At 54.2% G+C, this 17,341-nt stretch overlaps 4 protein-coding genes across 4 annotated transcripts; 1 reads left to right on the forward strand and 3 right to left on the reverse strand.

Annotated features, from left to right (window-relative positions):
• Positions 1 to 1,010: 1,010 nt before the first annotated feature.
• Positions 1,011 to 3,283, reverse strand: C7974DRAFT_313028 (uncharacterized protein; the record flags this gene model as incomplete). Its single annotated transcript, XM_046138386.1, has 2 exons — positions 1,011 to 1,912; positions 1,966 to 3,283. 2 exons carry the CDS (start codon positions 3,281 to 3,283, stop codon positions 1,011 to 1,013), a joined length of 2,220 nt encoding a protein of 739 aa, XP_045996051.1.
• Positions 3,284 to 4,462: 1,179 nt separating this feature from the next.
• C7974DRAFT_197318 (amino-acid permease inda1) lies at positions 4,463 to 6,434 on the reverse strand. The gene is made up of 2 exons (XM_046136724.1): positions 5,895 to 6,434; positions 4,463 to 5,846 (listed from the first exon to the last, which is right to left on the reverse strand). Exons 1-2 carry the CDS (start codon positions 6,305 to 6,307, stop codon positions 4,565 to 4,567), a joined length of 1,695 nt encoding a protein of 564 aa, XP_045996052.1. The 5' UTR covers positions 6,308 to 6,434; the 3' UTR covers positions 4,463 to 4,564.
• Positions 6,435 to 9,336: 2,902 nt separating this feature from the next.
• C7974DRAFT_312745 (clathrin adaptor complex small chain-domain-containing protein) lies at positions 9,337 to 12,152 on the reverse strand (the record flags this gene model as incomplete). The annotated part of the gene is made up of 4 exons (XM_046138378.1): positions 9,337 to 10,362; positions 11,622 to 11,896; positions 11,949 to 12,066; positions 12,114 to 12,152. Coding segments are annotated over 4 exons (1,458 nt in total), but the record flags the coding sequence as incomplete, so codon positions are not given.
• A 460-nt stretch (positions 12,153 to 12,612) lies between these two features.
• Positions 12,613 to 13,585, forward strand: C7974DRAFT_434413 (Aldo/keto reductase family-domain-containing protein; the record flags this gene model as incomplete). Its single annotated transcript, XM_046144989.1, has 2 exons — positions 12,613 to 12,635; positions 12,685 to 13,585. 2 exons carry the CDS (start codon positions 12,613 to 12,615, stop codon positions 13,583 to 13,585), a joined length of 924 nt encoding a protein of 307 aa, XP_045996054.1.
• Positions 13,586 to 17,341: the final 3,756 nt, after the last annotated feature.

The following is a 17,341-nucleotide window of genomic DNA, read 5'->3' on the forward strand; positions in this document are numbered from 1 at the left end:
CTCAGACTCCTGACAGGGCTGAAGCTGAGCCAACTAGAAGGGCTCCAGCTGTGGCGGGCGAGGAACAGAATGGAACATCCTGCTTCGTCACTTAGTGGTAGAAAAAGGCCTGTCGTAAGGAAAGTCGGGGTGTCATACTCGGCCAACATGGACAGCTCGTCGGCCGACTTCACTGGAAAGCAAACGAAGGAAAGACCTCTCTACAGAAAAGTCATGCCGAAACCCCAACCTAACGGAGATGAACTACCTCTCATCAGGAAATTCAAGTCGGGACCCGCAGGCCACGTAGAGACCACCCACACCAGCCCCGACCCCCGGAACGTCCGCGCCACCCTCGGAAACCTACACCACACCCTCCGCACCCTCATCGCCCGCATCCGCATCCTCAAAGCCCAGACCGCCGCCCGTCTCCCCAACACCCCCGTCCCCATCACAAAACACAGCAGTCGCATCGCGCCGCGCTCGCGCCTGTCGCGCCGCCCCGACCAGCTCGCGGCCCGCGTGCGCAAGACGACGCCGCTGGTCTCGCTGCCGCTGCGGACGTTCTCCGCTGCGATACGCCCGATGCGCGAGAAGCTGAGGTACAGTGTGGTGAAGAAGGGGGCGCGCGCGCGGCGTGTGTTTGGACAGCCGACGAAGGAGAAGAGGCCGCAGAAGGAGAAGACGCTGGAGGAGGATGTGTGGGCTTGGTTGACGGGTGGGAAAGCGTAGGGGGGTGTTGGGGGGATGGGGGGCTGCATTTGGTCGAGCTGGGTGCGATGATTGTGAGTGGTGTATATATACGTCTGTGGGTTGTTGTTACATCTCAGCAGTGGTGTCTAGAAACCCACCCGCTCCCCCCGACTGCCCGTCGTCTGCCGTATCTAATAAAGCAATCTATAAAATAAACGAGGGCTAAACATGCCGCTCAGAAAGCTCAATGCCACCACTATGCAATTATATAATAAATATATCGCAGCCCGTGTCTCAAGAGGTAACATCCAGCTATCGTACCGCGCCTTCGTGAAATCTCAGTAGTCCTGCCCATTCAGGAAACCCACATCGGTGTACAAGCTGCCCCCTTGCGGTATCCAGCCGCCGTAGTTGTCGTTGATGTCGTTCCACAGATATAGATCGCCGTTTTGAAACGCAGCAGAGAAGTCTCCCATGTCCGGCGCGAAGGCTGTCTGGTCGCTGAGGGGCTCGCTCGAGATGCCACCGGGCGTCCACGAGTACGGGTTAGCGATGGTGAAGTTTGTGCCTTGCTCCGAAGCCGCGTGCTGCGGCTGTAACAATTGACTTGCGAGGTCGCTTCCGGCCTGCGTCTGGACATTGACTTCTTGCAGTGCTTTTGACAGCTGGTTGTCGCCTGCAAGCATTGGCGATCTCGTCTTGCTGGCGTTTGCGGTGCTGTCATCCTGTATCTTCCTCCGTTTCAGATGGCGCCCTTCCTTCCTCCAGTCTAGATACTCATCTCGCCACGTCATCAGCTTCTGCTCGAGAACAAATGTCCAGTGACTTGGCATACGACACTTTTCAGGCTCCATTGCTTTCTTGCTCTTCTTGTGGACGGCTTGGAGGTAGTGGTCGACTTTCAGACTCTGTGAGTCGAGGATCTCGCCCATTTCAGGGTCGGTGCCGACCGCGTAGTCTGCTTTCATGAGGACTACGAGAGCGTATATCGCTCTGACAAAGATCAGGTTTGGAACTTTCTTCAGCGTGTCCGTCGATATCCCCACGAAGCACTCTAGAATGGCCTGTGCTTCGATGATGCATTTGGTCGTAGCGTTGATCTGGAGTGCAGAGCGAGACAGAAGGGACTCGGGCTGAACAGAGTCGTCGTCGAGTGCCGGCAGTGTGAGATGTCTGTTCCTGAACTCTGTCACGTCGTAGCGACCTCCGTCCATGCCGAACTCCCACATCGAGAGCATATCTGCGCGCCAGCTGTTAGTTACCCATCGTTCCAAAGAGCCGGCATTGACTTACTCTGATGGTACTCCATTGTCAGAGTCAAGGTCAATACGTCTTTCGGCACAGACTTCTTCCAATCGTGCATCCTCCGCTCAAAAATACGCAAGATCATCTGCATGCGCAGCTCCGATAGGCTGAAGCTAGTACTTGCATCGTCAAAGCCGAACGCTGTGTTGGCTTCGTCAGCGATGCGTTGCAGTCTAAGCCACGCCAGGGTCCGCTGGTCAGCTTGCAACGGAGACTTCTCAAGCATGCTCAGGCACTCCTCCATCCAGCTGTTGAAAAGCAGTATATTGGGTCGCTTGAGTCTCATAGAAAAACCGGCGCACACAACGTACAAATACAGGACCGTACGGCAATGCTCAAGTAGCTCCTCCGGCGATGAGATCTTCTGCAAAGATCGAATAGCCCGCTTCGGGAGTTGCTGGTGTGTTCGCGGCCTCGACGCAAGGCCTAGCTCCAGAGCCATGCTGGCAGCCATGTTGACCCACTGGTAGATCTGTAGTTGGCCCGGAGTTTTGGGCGGCGAGTAGAAGGCTACTGTGACAAGGAGAGCTTGGATTGTTTGCACAGACTTCTCGCCGTTGATGAATGCCGTCCGAGCATAATAGTATACTGCTTCTTCATGGAGTTTGTCCGAAAGTTCTGAGCCTTTCGAATGCGCCGCCGCCGCCATGATAGCGTGGAACAGGGCGGGCTTCCTTTCCCTGAGTTGTGCCGCGGTCCAGTCTTTTGGAACATAAATCCCCGGGCTCGAAGCGGTCAAATCATTGCGCCAGACGTTGAGCAGTCCCTCTGAAAATTCCTCAGAAATAACACCACGATCGATGAAATCGTCAACAGATCCGAGCATGTCCTTGGGAGCACCAGTGCTGGCAAGGGCATCTCTTGGCGACTTTGGACCGAGAGCGTTTGGCCATGTATGCGTGAATGTTGATGGACTAGTCGTATCACTCCCGTTCCTCTGCGTTTCTGATGGAGTCTCTTCTGCACCATGGTCCCTCTCGGATCCCTCATCCGCAGATTCGTGATCGCTTGTGGCAGGGGGCGAGTGACGACCACCCTTCATCAATGCCGATTGCATTTTCTTGATCTCCTTCTCGAGCTCTGCGACTCGCACATCTGTCCTTTTGCGTTGTCGCCGCTTGACGGGTGCGGCGAAGATACATGTCCTGCCAGCTTTGGCGCATCGTTGGCAAACGTTGGAAGTCGGATCTGAATTGGCTAAACATCGGACTTTTGACGTCCGACAGGCTTCACACGCTCTATTGAGCGCCTGGTCAGGCTTCTTGGATTGATCCCCCTCTGACCTGCTAACGGGCTGGTTGAGCATCGCCAAGAGATTCCCAGCTCCTTCGCGTTCAGGCGATCGGGTGATATCGTGCGACATGTTCCGGTTGGACGAGCACTGAAAGAGAAAGCAGATGCGAGAAGAGGTCTCAGTAATTCACTTGTACTGCGGCTGGATGCGACACAAGATCGTCTCGCTCTTGCCAACCTTGCTTTCACATTGTAGGCCCAGAGAACTGACAGATGTACCGGTCGTGAACGACGTGGCGCTGGGGATGGCAATTATTGGGATTTCGACGACCGGCGAGAGGCTTCAGGTTAAGATTTATAGAACGCGTTCAGAGGGCATGAGGTTGCAAGTCTGGTTGGATGTTGCTGACGGAAGGCATTACGCGGATAATTCAGATCCCCGGCAGCCTAATCAGGCTTGGTCCGGGGATGTGCAACTGCCACCCGCGTACGTTCAGCCTCTCAGATTTCAGGAAAAACGGCGGAGAAGCGACCTTCAAGCTGCCCAGCTTTAATACAAAACTTGTAGCTATTATAATACTAAAAGCCAGAATTTATTAAGTGCAAACTACGCTGTAGGTAGGAAAGCATTCTATAGAGTTTTTGTGCATTCTCCCTACGTTACTGTCGTGTAGTGGAATATCCGGCTCATGTCCTTATTCCGCCGTTTATCCCAGTCATCGTTGCGCCGTACCGTCGAGCGTTGACAGAACGTCGCTCACTCAACCATTCATGATGTTTATTCGGTGCGGGCGTTGTCGACCCGCTCAGACTCGCAGCCAAGCATAGAAACATTTCCGCACCGTCGCTCGCTGCACCTTTGATTCCTACACAATCTGCTAACGTCTACCGCATTCCAGCAGTCAAGCTTACTTGGCACGCTGTATATGTAGAGCCCCTGCAACGCCTTGTGCAGTAGAACCCTAGACTGCTTAGCGTGCAAGCACTAAGGATATTGCTTTGAGCACACCCCATCAAAAACATGTCTCACAGACATCCGCGCGTCTAGAACAGCAATGTATCCTATGGCAAGTTCATGCGTTGGTTGGACCGAGTGTATACGCCTAACGACCATGATCCACATGAGTCACTCATCGGCTTGTACTCTGTAGGGCGTAGGGCGTCCTAGCGCAGAATCTCAATCTGTCACAACAGTACTCCTACGAACCTACACTTTCCGGAAATATCAAATCACATCGACAGAGTCATTCGAATGGTTACAAGTTGCAGCTAACAGTCGTAGTTCAAATATAGATTCATGGATATCGAGCTCGCTACGAAGGGAAACAAAACACATGCCTTTGGCACACAGCTTCTAGCACAACCAGAACCAGAACTTCTCGAGAGCATTCCTAGGGACCTGCTCAGGCCACACTTCAGCATCGAGAGCTGCCTTGCCGGACCAGATATCGGCCTCGGCGGGGTTGACGAACTTTGTGCGCTTGAAGATCTTCCAGAAAGCATACAGGATGAAGAAAATGGGAACACCGACGTAAGCGGTGAAGAAGGAAGTGAGCTGGTCGGAGCCCCAGCCGCCCTTGGTCTGGGTGAAAACCTTGAAGCCGTTGAAGACAATGATCAGGGCGAAGTATACGAAAGCGATCCAGGCGGTGTAGGGTTGCCACTTGCTCTTGAAGACCAGAGTGTCGCGGTCGACACCCTGAGCGATAAGTGCCTTCTGGAAACGGGTGTAGGTGTAACAGACGGAGCACCAGGTGAAGAGCTGGGCAATGGTGGTCAAATTCTGGAACCACAGGAAGACGGTATTGGCACCAGTGGAGACACTCATGTAGGTGAGGAGACTGATGGAGGCGGTGATGAGAACGCAGTACAGTGGGACACCGGTCTTGGTGCACTTCAGGAGGAACTTGGGAGCCTGGCCGTTCTGCGCAAGAGCGAACATGTAACGCGAGCCGGAGTACAAGAAGGCGTTGCCGGATGAGGTGGCTGATGTCAAGATGACAGCGTTGATGATGTGAGGCAGAACCGGGATACCGGCATTCTTCATGGCGATGACCCAGGGAGAGCTCTGAGCACCCTTGGCGTTGTCGTCGGTAAGCGCAGGGTCATTGCTGGACACGGTGACACCAATCATGAAGGAACCAAGGACGTAGAAGAACAGGATACGCCAGAACACGCGACGAACGGCCTTGGGGATGTTCTTGCGGGGGTTGGCGGCCTCACCAGCGGCAACGGCCACCATCTCGACACCGCCGTAGGAGAAGGCAGCGTTGACGAGGGTAGACCACAGACCAGTGAAGCGGCCGGTGCTGCCAGTGCCGACGTACTCCTTCATCGCACCCTCCTTCCAGTATCTGAACCCGCGGCGGTCGTGATCTGGGGCACCACCAAGCATGATGACAAGAGCGACGATGAGGAGGCCGAGGATGGTAATGATCTTGACCGACGCAAAGATGAATTCCGCCTCACCATAGATGCTGACGGCGAAAATGTTGAGCGCGATGATGATGACGATGATGATGGTTATCCAAACAGCAGGCGATACCTTGCCCTCTTGGTCCCAGTAGTTGATGACAAGAGCGGCAGCAGAAATCTCAGCACAAAGAGTGATGGCATTCTGGTACCAGTTGTTCCAGCTACGGTTCGTTAGTCAAAGTAACACACATCTCGAGGGACAGACTTACCCAACAGCGAAGCCAAGAGCGGGATCCGTGTAACGAGCGCAGTACTGAGGAAGAGCACCGGGAAGAGGGAGCCAGGTAGCCATCTCACCAAGACATTGCATCATTCCGAAAACAGCAACACCAGTGATGGTGTAACCAAGTAGGACAGACAGAGGACCGGCGTTGGCGAAAGCACTGGCGATACCGAGGAAGAGACCAGTACCGATAGTACCACCGAGTGCGATGAACTGGATGTGTCGCGACTTGAGGCCACGCTGGACGTATCCGTACTGCTCAGCCGTCTGCACATCGCCGTAGAGATCGGCGGCTTCGCCAATGTTGTTGCCCTTCTCGTGGATAATGTCCTTGATGCCGTGGTTAGGTGACTCGGCACCGTCAATGACATACTGGTCCTTTTCGTTCATGGCTGCCATCTTGGAGGGCCTGAGATGGTGTCAAGGGTGGACCCGAAAAGAGATCTTGAATAGAGAAGGACTGGCGCACACGCGCAAAGTTGAAGTCAAGTCTGATACCCCTTGAAACAAAATCCTGTGGAGGGGGATATGAAGGCTGTCTTATACCTACAGATCGATGTTGGTAACACTGACCTAGACTCCTTGTGTTGCTCTCGATCCTAGACTCGACAAGCGCACGGTGACCATTCACAGCGGCGATTCAAGCTTCCAGACTAGCAGCGGCCGCGCGAACTGGTAGCGCTTAGCTGTGAGGGCCGAGATTGGATGTCTCGAGCAAATGGGTGCTGCCCCAGACACTCGGGTGCGCCAATTCGCACGCAATTCGGCCACCGGTTCCCAAAAGTCGTAAGACCCTCTCTACACGCTTGATAAGGGTGGGCCAACATGGAGTGCATCCAGAGCCAGGGCCACGGTCTACAAGCAACGTGGGGTTTTGAGGCCTCGGACCTCTGCACATGCTTGCTTTCGGTTCCACTTCGTCGCAATCGCATCCTCGTGGAGCCACCGTGCGGTCCTTCCTTGTTCTATTCCGGCCGCATTGAAGTCGAAGGCGCCCTTGCGACCGCCGAACAAAAACTCGCTGCACGCGATCGTCCTACACGCGTTGTGACAGTGGCGGTTCTGCGACCTCGCTAAACAGTGCAATTTGGCATGGAGACAAGCTTCAGTAAGAGTGCGCGGCGGTCTAGTACGGTCTGGGCGTTTTAGGCAGGTGGCAGATCCTCCGAACCAGTTACAATGCACGGGAGACACCTGCCACTATCAATTGGCCCAAGGTTGCATAAACGCGTCGGTCAGTCAGCCTGATAAGGAACCCTTCTGGAATGTCAGGCGGGTGGTTTGTCGGGCCTTGCAGCACGATATCAGCGATACCCTTGGTCATCGGTCACTCGGTGCAGCCGCGATGCAGACGCACCGCGAATCAACAGTGGTTGAAACGATCACGAATACTGATCCGCAAATGGTTGTCCCGCGAGGCGTAGAAAAACGGCTGGGTGCCTCGCTGACAGCCTTTACTTCGCCCCTCTGCGCACCTTGCAGTGAGCGCCTCTAGACACTACCTGCCTTGTTAGGAGCGGGAACAGCAGACCATCGTATAGCTTCACTGTTTTTTCAATCCCTTGGAGAACGCAGGAGCAGCTCCACGGTCCGCGTCTAGCGCCCACGACCTCGCTGAAACGAACGCTGATCCACGGGTGGTCAGACAAACGGAAGATGGTCCATGTCTCCTGCAGAAGATCAACGAGAGCCCATCCACTGCCATTGTAGCATCGCCTGTGGTCGTCACATGTCCGCCACCAAGTCGCCCTTGGAGAACCCAGCTGCGCAGTGTACATTGTGTCCCTTTCAGGATCAGGTATTACTTGTGGACTCGTATCCGTTGCAGACAGCTCTGGCAGGGCCGGGGTCGATAGAAGTTCCAGAACATGCCCAGCTCCAAACAACGAAGAGTGTGGCATCTCTGGAAAGGGCTTTGCAGGTATCCAAGCAATTGGTAAGTACACATCAACTGTTAGTCAACGTAGATCAGCCCTTATCTATCAAGCTGGCACATTCATCAACAGAGCGTGAGTGCACCCTGAAGACACTACGCGTGGCTCCTGCATACGAAATTTCTTACCACTATGCCTTCACGCGCAGCCAATCTCTTACACGCCCATCTTATCTCGGCTGACTCGCTCGTGCTCTCTACCACCCCCATGCTGCAGGGCCCTCGTGCTCATACATTTTCCCAGTCACCTGGGGATTGAATGCGCTTAAAAGGATTTCATTGTCAGCCCTTCCAGTCCAGACGGCCCGATTCCCAAAACACCACCAAAACACTGCGCTCGCACACCATCACGATACAGTACAGCAATACAATCACCCAACTCGAATTAACAGCGCCGTTATCGGCGATCCAGCAATCGCTTCCTGACGTCCTAATCTTGGTGGGTCTCCGGGCGCGCCGACAGCGTCGCATGGGCCTCTGGGGAAGACTCCACCACAGAGTTTTTATGTGTAATAGTGCGCTACAGCGCGCCTGAGCCACGCAACTGGGAACGAGCAGCGCGGTCTGGGGTCTGGGGAAAGAGGAGGACTGATGGGGGCATGGGCGCTGCTCGCATTTTCTTGTGGTTTCGGAGTGGATGAGCTGCGATGAGGTAGGTTCATGTGGTGTGGGTGGCTGCGGATGAAGGTGCGTCGACTCGCGAATACATACGAAGGCTCAGAGGTCGTTGGTAAGGTCGCGATCTGCGTGGAGTGTGTATCGTCGGCAGCATGTCTTCTAGCGCGCGCTCACTGAGCAGCTTGGTAACTCCATAGGCAGTAGACGCCCAGGTCTATTCGGCAACACAGACCGAGCAGAACTTCCAGCGAAGACCTCTGCTCCGTTCGCGTACGCGCCGTGGGTTTAGAAGGTAGTACAGTCCAAGGCCGCCCTGACCTGCTCGGTCCGCTGTCGACGATCCTACAAATGTGCGCTCCGTCGATGCTTTGTCTCCAGGCTTGGAGGTGGTCGGACGTGCTTTGAATGTTACTGGCGCTGAGTCGCGAGTGACAAGCTGCTGTCAAAGCTACCCTGCGCAATTTGAGTCAGGCCACAATTATCCTGCAGTTTCGTAAGCAGCATAATTGCTGATAACGATGTGTGTAAAACATGTATTTGCTGGCTGGGGGCCTGAAGACCGAGATCCAAGATCTGTAGAAATCCCATAACTATAAAACAGACTCGAGTCGTTGAAACAAAGTACAATGCGAGAAAACGGGTATCTCGAGACACAATATACAAAGGCGTGAAACGCGTCGCTCCCACCGACCGTAACGCCCTGTCGTAGTCGTCGAGCTTAGGACACGCTGTGTCCGCCCAGTGGATTAGTTGCGTGAAAAATCAGACCGGAACGCCATTACATGCTACCCAAAAGAAAGAGTCGTAAGTGCATGGCCATGCACCGTCAAGTTGATTGACAACATCCATCAGCACAGGACGAGCAGGTGGAGGTATCCTATAGCTCCATGCGGTCCATGATGCCCTCGCTCATGGTGCGCACACCGCTCCTCTTGCGTTTGTGCATCTCGACAAGACTCTCCACGTCGCTGTCGCCCTCGCTCTCGTAATAGTCGGCGTCCATGCTCATTTCGCGGATGGGCACAAATCGGTCTTGATCCGCATCGACAACATCGCCCGGATGATCGATGACCATGTTATCCAGCTCGTCGCTGTCGCCGTACGCCTCAAGGCCCTTGCGCGCGCGGTCGCCTAGCCAGTACTCAGCCCTTTTACGTGACCCAGCATTAGTACTCGACTCGAAGTTAGACTGCTTAAACTTGCTCATGAGAGACATGGACATGCTCGGGCTGGGCGAGAGGGCGGAGATGCCACGCAGGTAGAAGTATCCCACGCGTTTGCGGTCGCGGTTGTAGAGGAAGAAGTGATGACTCCAGATGGCGCCATCGTCAGCGAACGGATCGTCTGACGGCTCCCAGGCGTAGTATTCGCAGTTGGTCATGTCCATCTCGCTATCCAGCAGCTGCCAGGAACGGGGGCTCCATATCGGCGAGCCGAGGGGTGTGACGGCGCCGGCGGGCAGGCCAGCTGAGTACACCTGTGGTCGCAAATAGTACATAGTCTGGTCGACCTTGTGCATGAAGCTCTGCTGGGTCTCGCGACGGAACTCGTCTGGGTTCAGAGTGTTGGCGAAGTCGTAGTCGATGTGCGTCGCATTCAAAGTAGCGATAAGATAGGCAAACGAGTGCCTGTTCGATGCCTCGTTGAAGCTGCCGAACGGCGTATCCCTTTCGGCGTCAATATCGTCCGCAAACTGCGCTGCGGATTGCTCTGACAAATCTGCGATAGCTGCGAGATGATCCTTGTGCCTGGCCTCGAGCGTGTTCTCGATGCGTTTGTAGAGCTTCTTATCGCTGCCGGCCGCTTTCACGGTCCAGAGATCGCAGCCACCGATGATCGCCGTGTCTTGGGTGTCGAAGTTGAGAGCGAGGTTGACCTCGTGGAGTGCGCACAAATCGAGGTACTGTGGATCGCACGGGTTAGTTACATCATCGCGCGCCTGCATCGGGGGACGCCAGATACGCACCTTCATCGTGCCGGGTTGGGTTTTTTGCTATCGCGGTATGTTATGGGTGATGGTGCGATTGATACTGAGAGGTTCGCGGCTTTGTGTTAGCGTCCTGACGCTGCTGGCTTTGTGAGTGCTCCTTTATCGTGGGGTGGGCCTGCGCGAACCGACGCAACAGATAGCAACAACTCTAGGCTGGCTGCAGAGAGGTGTAGATACTGTTGGAACGGCCAGACAGTTGTCTAGCAGGCGAGGGACATATAGCTGTTATGCGGTGGGGTGATGTGTGAGGCCGATTGCGTCGTACGTCGTCGAAGAGCGGTGTTGCGGAGCTTACTTGGCGTGGCTCGGCTTGATTGGCCCGAATCAGCCGACCGCTGACAACCAATGAACATCTGGTGATGGTCGGAATGGGACGGCAAGAGCCCATGAGTGGTGTCGCAGACTGTTGTTAGTTGATGGGCCGTTGTGGGCTGTGTTGGAGCGATCCATAGCCGGCGCACGGAGTAAAGAGCATGACAACAGGCTACATATAGCATTGGTTGCCTGGTAGCGGACTCTCAAGGAGCCCGGCAACAATGAGATGATTGAGTAGATGCTAGGGTTCTGGGAGAGTGGACCAATATTGATCCGAACCACTTGCTGTCACGTTTGTATTGAGTGCAGTATGCTGAGTTGTAGTCTGTAGCTAGAGGGTTGAGTTTGTTAAAGCAGTGAGAGAAGGAAAAAGGAAGGAAGCCACAGGAGCAATCTCGATAGCATGACATTGTAATCACGTTCGAGTCCCACAGACCGCTAGTGCCAAACCTGCTGGACGGGCCCAATGCCCGCCAGACTGGGGTGTATAGTTGTAGTAGAAAGAGTGCAACCATAGTCATCTGCGTATCACGGCAGGATGACTGATGGTGCGTTCTCCAGTCGCCATGTCCTCTGCGCCGTAAAACTCCGTGCTTGATGCGCCAAACGCCGTGCAATGCTGTCCCTGCGATGCTACAAGATGCCGCTGTCGTGCAGGCGTCCCTTGAAGTCCTCGGCGTCCTGGTGCCGGGGGGCGACACGGTCAGTGATCGTTCGTTCGAGACAGACCGCAATCGACACGCTACATGATCTTCGAGTGGATGTCGTCCTCGGCCTGGACAGTGGCAGGCGAGCGTCAGCCACAGGGCGCCTGGGCGTGTGGGAGAGAACGAAGATCAAGGGCCCAATTCGCTCACCTCCATATCCTCAAGGCTATCCTGCTGCCCAATGCAGCGCAGCACGTTCTTCTTGCTGCTCTCTTGCATCTCGCCGGCCAGCAGCAGCTCGTCGAGGATGAAGTAGGCCTTCTGGAAGTTGAAGATGATGTCAAGCTCGCACACGTTGCCGTAGTACTTGTCCATCTGCTCGACGTAGCGATGGACAATCTCGAGGGCAATCAGCTCATTGTCCTCGGAGTCGCAGCCGGCGATGAAGAAGAGCGAGGCGTATCGGCGATATACGATCTTGGTATCTGGAAGATTGTGTGAGCCTAGCGAAGAGCTACCCCTGCCGGACCCACCTACCTTTGTACTCGAGGAAGTTGCACATGCGCGTGCGGCGGGCGAGGACCAGCTGCGAGACGTCCTTGACGATTTTGGCTTTGTCTTTGGGTGCAAGCGTGGTGAACCACTTGGCTAGACGCTGCGAGCTTCAGCATATGGTCACGGAGTCTGGGGTGAGGCACCAACCACTTTGCCCTGTCGCGAGAGCAGGATGAGATATCTGAAGTACGCTGTCAGCACACACTCCTACTCTCGATCACGTTGCATTGCGGCGCGTGCAGTGGGGGACCTACTTGATCGCCATGGTGGTTGTGTGCTATCTATTCGGCAGTGATGCGGTGTTCTTTGGAGCGTCGCGGGTCGGCGAAGGCGCGGAGAGCCCCGCGAAACGTCAAAGCACGCGCAGCCAACACCCCGCCATTATTGAGACCAACAGCGCTGCTGTGCATTCACTTTGGCTTCAGACGCATAGTGTAAAGACGCAGGCAATCGCTATCACAGCAGCAATTCGTCCACGACTCTAGCAACGTGCACAGCCAGGGAACGTGGCACGAGACGCTAACTAAGCAGCCGCTGACAAACTTCACTGGAGACAAGGAAGAAACCTATAACTTGCAAACACAACCCAGGAGTCAGTCGAGATCCTAGAGCTTCTCACCCGCAATAACGTGTCACTGTCGTCGCCATGAAGCTCATACTATCCACTTCGTATGTCTGCCGTTCCACCGACGGAGACTTGGAAAGCTAACCTTCTCAGTAACATCATGTCCGGGGGACCCTCGGTTGTCCGGCGTCCCTTCTTCGAGAAATCGAACACGGAACTGACCTCGTCACTGCGCGCCAACTTCGCGAACCACCAGTCGTCACCCACACCATCCGGCGCCGACTACAAGTCATGGACAACGCAAGCAGACAGCAGCCTCTACATACCGAGCCACGAACCCTCGCCTCTCACCGAGCCTCGGGAATCATACGATATCACCGTCAAGTTATTCTACCTTCCCAATATACCCGCCGACCGCCGATGCGCCCAGACAAGAGAGGCAATCGAACTGGTCTTGAAGGAGCTGGGCAGCAAGTCAATAGACCTGCTGATCGTCAGTTTCCCAGGAATGTCTTTCGATGCGGATGATGAGGACTCGGATCTGGAAGACCCGCCATCCGCCCCACAGTCGACATCAGAAGGCACCGACGACTCTGAGGTGCCCCCGGAGGACATTGAGACAATGGCTGCAACGTGGAAGACGTTGGAAAAGCTGCACAGTGAGGGCCTGGTGTCGAAGTTGGGTATTGCTGAGTTCGGCGTGGCACGGCTGCAGAAGTTCCTGGAGCACACGACAATCAAGCCAGGCGTCAACCAGATCAATGTTAGGGACTGCTGTGTTGTGCCAAAGCCGTTGATCCTGTACGCAAAGCAGCAACAGATTGAGCTCTTAACGCACAATGACTGCACGAACATCCTGCCGCGGGGGACGTTGAGGCAAATCTTGGGTTCTGGAGAGGATGGTTCGGGAGTGTTGGCGGGCGAATCAAATAAAGATGGTCTGAAGGGTGATGTGTCACCACAGTGGGTCGTAAAATACACTGCCGTGGTCAAGGACAGAGGCGTGGTGGAGAACAAGGGCTACTTCGCGGCTGCTGAATTGCGAGGTGACTGAGGCGCAACGATGACTTTGCGAAACCCGGGCACTTCCGGGCAACAGCAGCACCCTCTGACGAACGAACACACTGTGACTGTCACCAGAGTTCAGTTCTAAATCAGCCACCCTTGCTCGGACAAGACAAATCGAATCCAACATCGAATCTTCAATGGCGCTCTCCACCTTCACGCTGCATTGCAAACTATACCCTCAGCACGCTTCAAGTAAATGACGTTCTTCGAATATCAAGACACTGCCTATATTACAACTGCGCTCAAATTCACACGTGCTCTCCGTCAGTCCGCCTCACTGAAACCGGGCTTACAACTCTACGACCGACAACGCTGCACCCGGTTCTGTCCATACTCAGTGTCTCCACAACGCATCAGCAAACCGCCCCGCCTCCGAGCTATCAAACACTGCTCGCGTCCACAGTCATGACTCAACGCCTTCGGACACTCTGCGCCGTGTCCATGTTCTCAAGACAAGCCACACCGCAGCTCGAGAGCAAGAGATCATCGTGGCTCATCTACAGCATCGAGAAACATTCTGAGCACCGGCTGCAAATGGCTGGTGAAAACTTTCAGCATTCACAACGAACATACTCTAGCCATCAAGTTTGTTAGGCATATACAGTTGTAAGCTATCAGGCATGGTTGTAAAATCACCTCAGAGGCCGTGAAACAGATGGACGAGGGCCAGGAGCTTACGAGTCGATATTTGACTACGCAAGGCAAAGCCGAAGGTCTTTATCCTGGTGACTGCTTCGGGAGACATTTTTGGGCTCGGCTTCGTGTTCGCATACATGCACACGTAGATGAGAGCAAGTTTACCTCTCACTTTGGTCGGTTAAGCATTCTGGTGACGGAAACACAACGCTGTGCGATCTTGAGTCTTCCAGAATTACAATGGTTGGCTCGGCAGGCTCAGAGTCTGCTGACCTGTTTTCTCTATGACTTTGTACACTATCGATATGCTCACCTATCTGTTGCTTCCCTCGCTCCACGATATTTCAGAAGCGGCTGTCCCAGAAGAGCCTTTGACAAGGAAGTAGAAGCATCTAAAGACAAAATCAAATGCGTGTTTCAAGCTCCTGTAACTACCTTCGCCCTGTGCAGTGATCTATCCAGTTACTTGATGTTATGAGTGTTCGTTGCATCCCCAATCAAGCGTACCTCCCTCCCACGAGCCTTCCTGTTCCAAACAGTCAGGCCCCGCAGACTGTAATACGTCACCTTTGACTACTCGCGTCTCCTTGACTTGGTTCGAGAAGGAGCAACCTCTGGATCCACTTCTCGAGTCTGCTGGATATAGCTCCCTTCTCTCTTGGCTTTACAGCATTATCTCACAAACTGCTCGCCGGCCCTCAAAATGGCACACTCTCATTACACACACATGATGCTATCAATTAAATACTGATCGTTTCTACTACACCAGACACCTTGCTGTCAATCCTGCTATGCCGCTGCTAATTTGGCACATCTCATCCCAGCCAAATAACTACTTCCGCCACCTCATCGCCCCAAGCTCTACCATCCGCTGTACTGCCGCGCAGGACGAGTTGTCTTGGATTACTGAAACTTCATACGCAAAGACGGTCACGCTCTGCCTCCGGATGGGTGATCGACCGCGAGATCGAACGATTGAAGTGGGTAGATGGATCATCACCAACCTTCTCGGGTCATCGCGGAGCTCGGTCTTGTGGCTGGACTCGCTCGCTGTCGCCCTCGGGATGCCTTAAAGGCCGAGAGACGAGGAGCCGTGACAAAGTGCGTTCGTCCAAGTGGGCCAGACCATCATTGTGCAGCAGAATCACCGACAACTCCCGCGCAAGCCACTTGGCAAAGCTCTAAAAGAACGGATTGGCGATGAGCCGCCAGGTCAGGAATATGTGTTCACCTCTATTCGTGATTTCAAGCCATGGCAACGACCCGACTCCGGTCTACAGTGAAGTTACGACCAGACTGGACAGTCAGTTATCAACACTGTCTGCAACTGAGGTGTGTGCTTGTAAGATCTGCAGGCACTGGTAACACGAAACATGTCTACAAGCCCTCCGTTGTGGTTGCAACACATCGAGTTTGGGTAATCTTCAATGCAGGGACCTACGATTGTGACGGATCTGTCAAGTCAGTGCTTTCTACTTACCGCTTGCTCAGCAAGGAGAATACTGGGCACAGGGTTGACACCGAGCTGCTCTCAACTCTTCTATCTGACGCGTGAGCACTGCAGTGTCACCTCCAACGCCACTTGTACTCGCCGAGCATCCGCGGCCTGCAAGTCTACTGATGCGTCATCTATAGCACCGCAACTCGACGTTAGGCGTGTGGTAGTGGAACGCCGGGCTCGAGCGCCCTGTTGGTGCAGTAGTTCGCTGTCCGTGTCCGCGTCCGCGGGGCGAACAGCTGTTGAGGACCGGCCCGAACGCTTGCTTCAACGACGGGTACATACAGACTCAAACAGTCGGAGAGTTTTTGACTGGCGACGTGGTCCCGACACAGCGGCCGATGCGTTTGAGTGTTACAGATGCACTTTACGAACCTAATGTCTCCGCAACCTTAAGTCGTACGAGATGGCAAACTGGTCGTTGGGCATTTGTGCGAGATCAGAGACGCCAATACTGCGTATGTTGATCTCCACATTGACGTCGATCTATTATCGTCCAGAGATGCCCCTCATGTAAGATTTTCGAAACTCGACTGCAACTTTATCATTGTTGACGCGCAGTTCATATGATGACAAGGAATCTGACAACGGTCGATGTAACGGTCGCAGGAGTTGTAGCTTAGGAGCGTCTTGGGTCTCCGCGAGCCATGGATGTGCTTGCTGGAGGTGCAGACGGTCGGCGAGAGACATGTACCTTGGAGATAACCGTTGGGCCTCGCTCCTGTGATTTCCCAACAGCATCTCGTCATCTTGAGGCTCGCCAATTCTAGAGCTCGTGTCGGTGTTGTTCTATTTCCAGCATTCGCAAGGTGGATCTACGTCACCTGTCCGGTTGATGTCTGATGTGATACGGCGCGTTGGAAGCCAAATTCCGTAGCGAGTATCCTACTGTACAGTCTAATGAGCCATAATACTTGAAACTACTGCATATGGATTACACCGATAATCTCGTGTTCAGCTCGAGTGATAGTGATCTGACCGATAGCAGGAAATCCCAGTCGCTGTTCTCAGATTTCGAAAGGTTGTGGTGAACCATCTTATTTATAACGTTGGTGTAAGTTGCCATCAACTTTCCAGTGCAAGGAATCTGGCATAGGGGATGTGGTAGGGCTTCCTTAGGTCCCCGAAGATCAGTGTTGCGCATTGGCATTGAGACAGATGCAACATGTGGCACAGTTCGAAACTGATCGCAAGTCGTCAATATGCCAGTACCTCACTGTTTCAGTGCACCTCCAGCAGATACTGGTTTCGCTACGCGCTTTGAATTCGTCAGTATACCCGAACTTACTGCAGCATGGACGTCAGCTGACGTGACGAGGCTTGACGGCCTCTGAAAGGTTGAGCCACTTGGCACCGGTGTTCACCGTCGAACAAAGGACCCGAGGACCGACTTCGCGTAGGTTTGCAAACTCGGGTCGATGGATTGCACCACAGCTCTGCTGCAGGTCTAGCTGGCCGTAGTGCGGATTGCTCCCACACTTTGCATCTCCCGTTAGCTGCTGGATCGAGTGATCGTAGCATTCGGCTCACAACCGATGACAAACTTGCAATGGAGGTGTGCAGAAAGCTGACGGCATCGCTTGACGAGCAATGCTACGTGCTGTGGTA

Source organism: Boeremia exigua (assembly GCF_020726555.1).
Source record: "Boeremia exigua strain MPI-SDFR-AT-0100 chromosome Unknown C7974scaffold_7, whole genome shotgun sequence".
In the NCBI taxonomy this organism is placed as follows: Eukaryota; Fungi; Ascomycota; class Dothideomycetes; order Pleosporales; family Didymellaceae; genus Boeremia; species Boeremia exigua.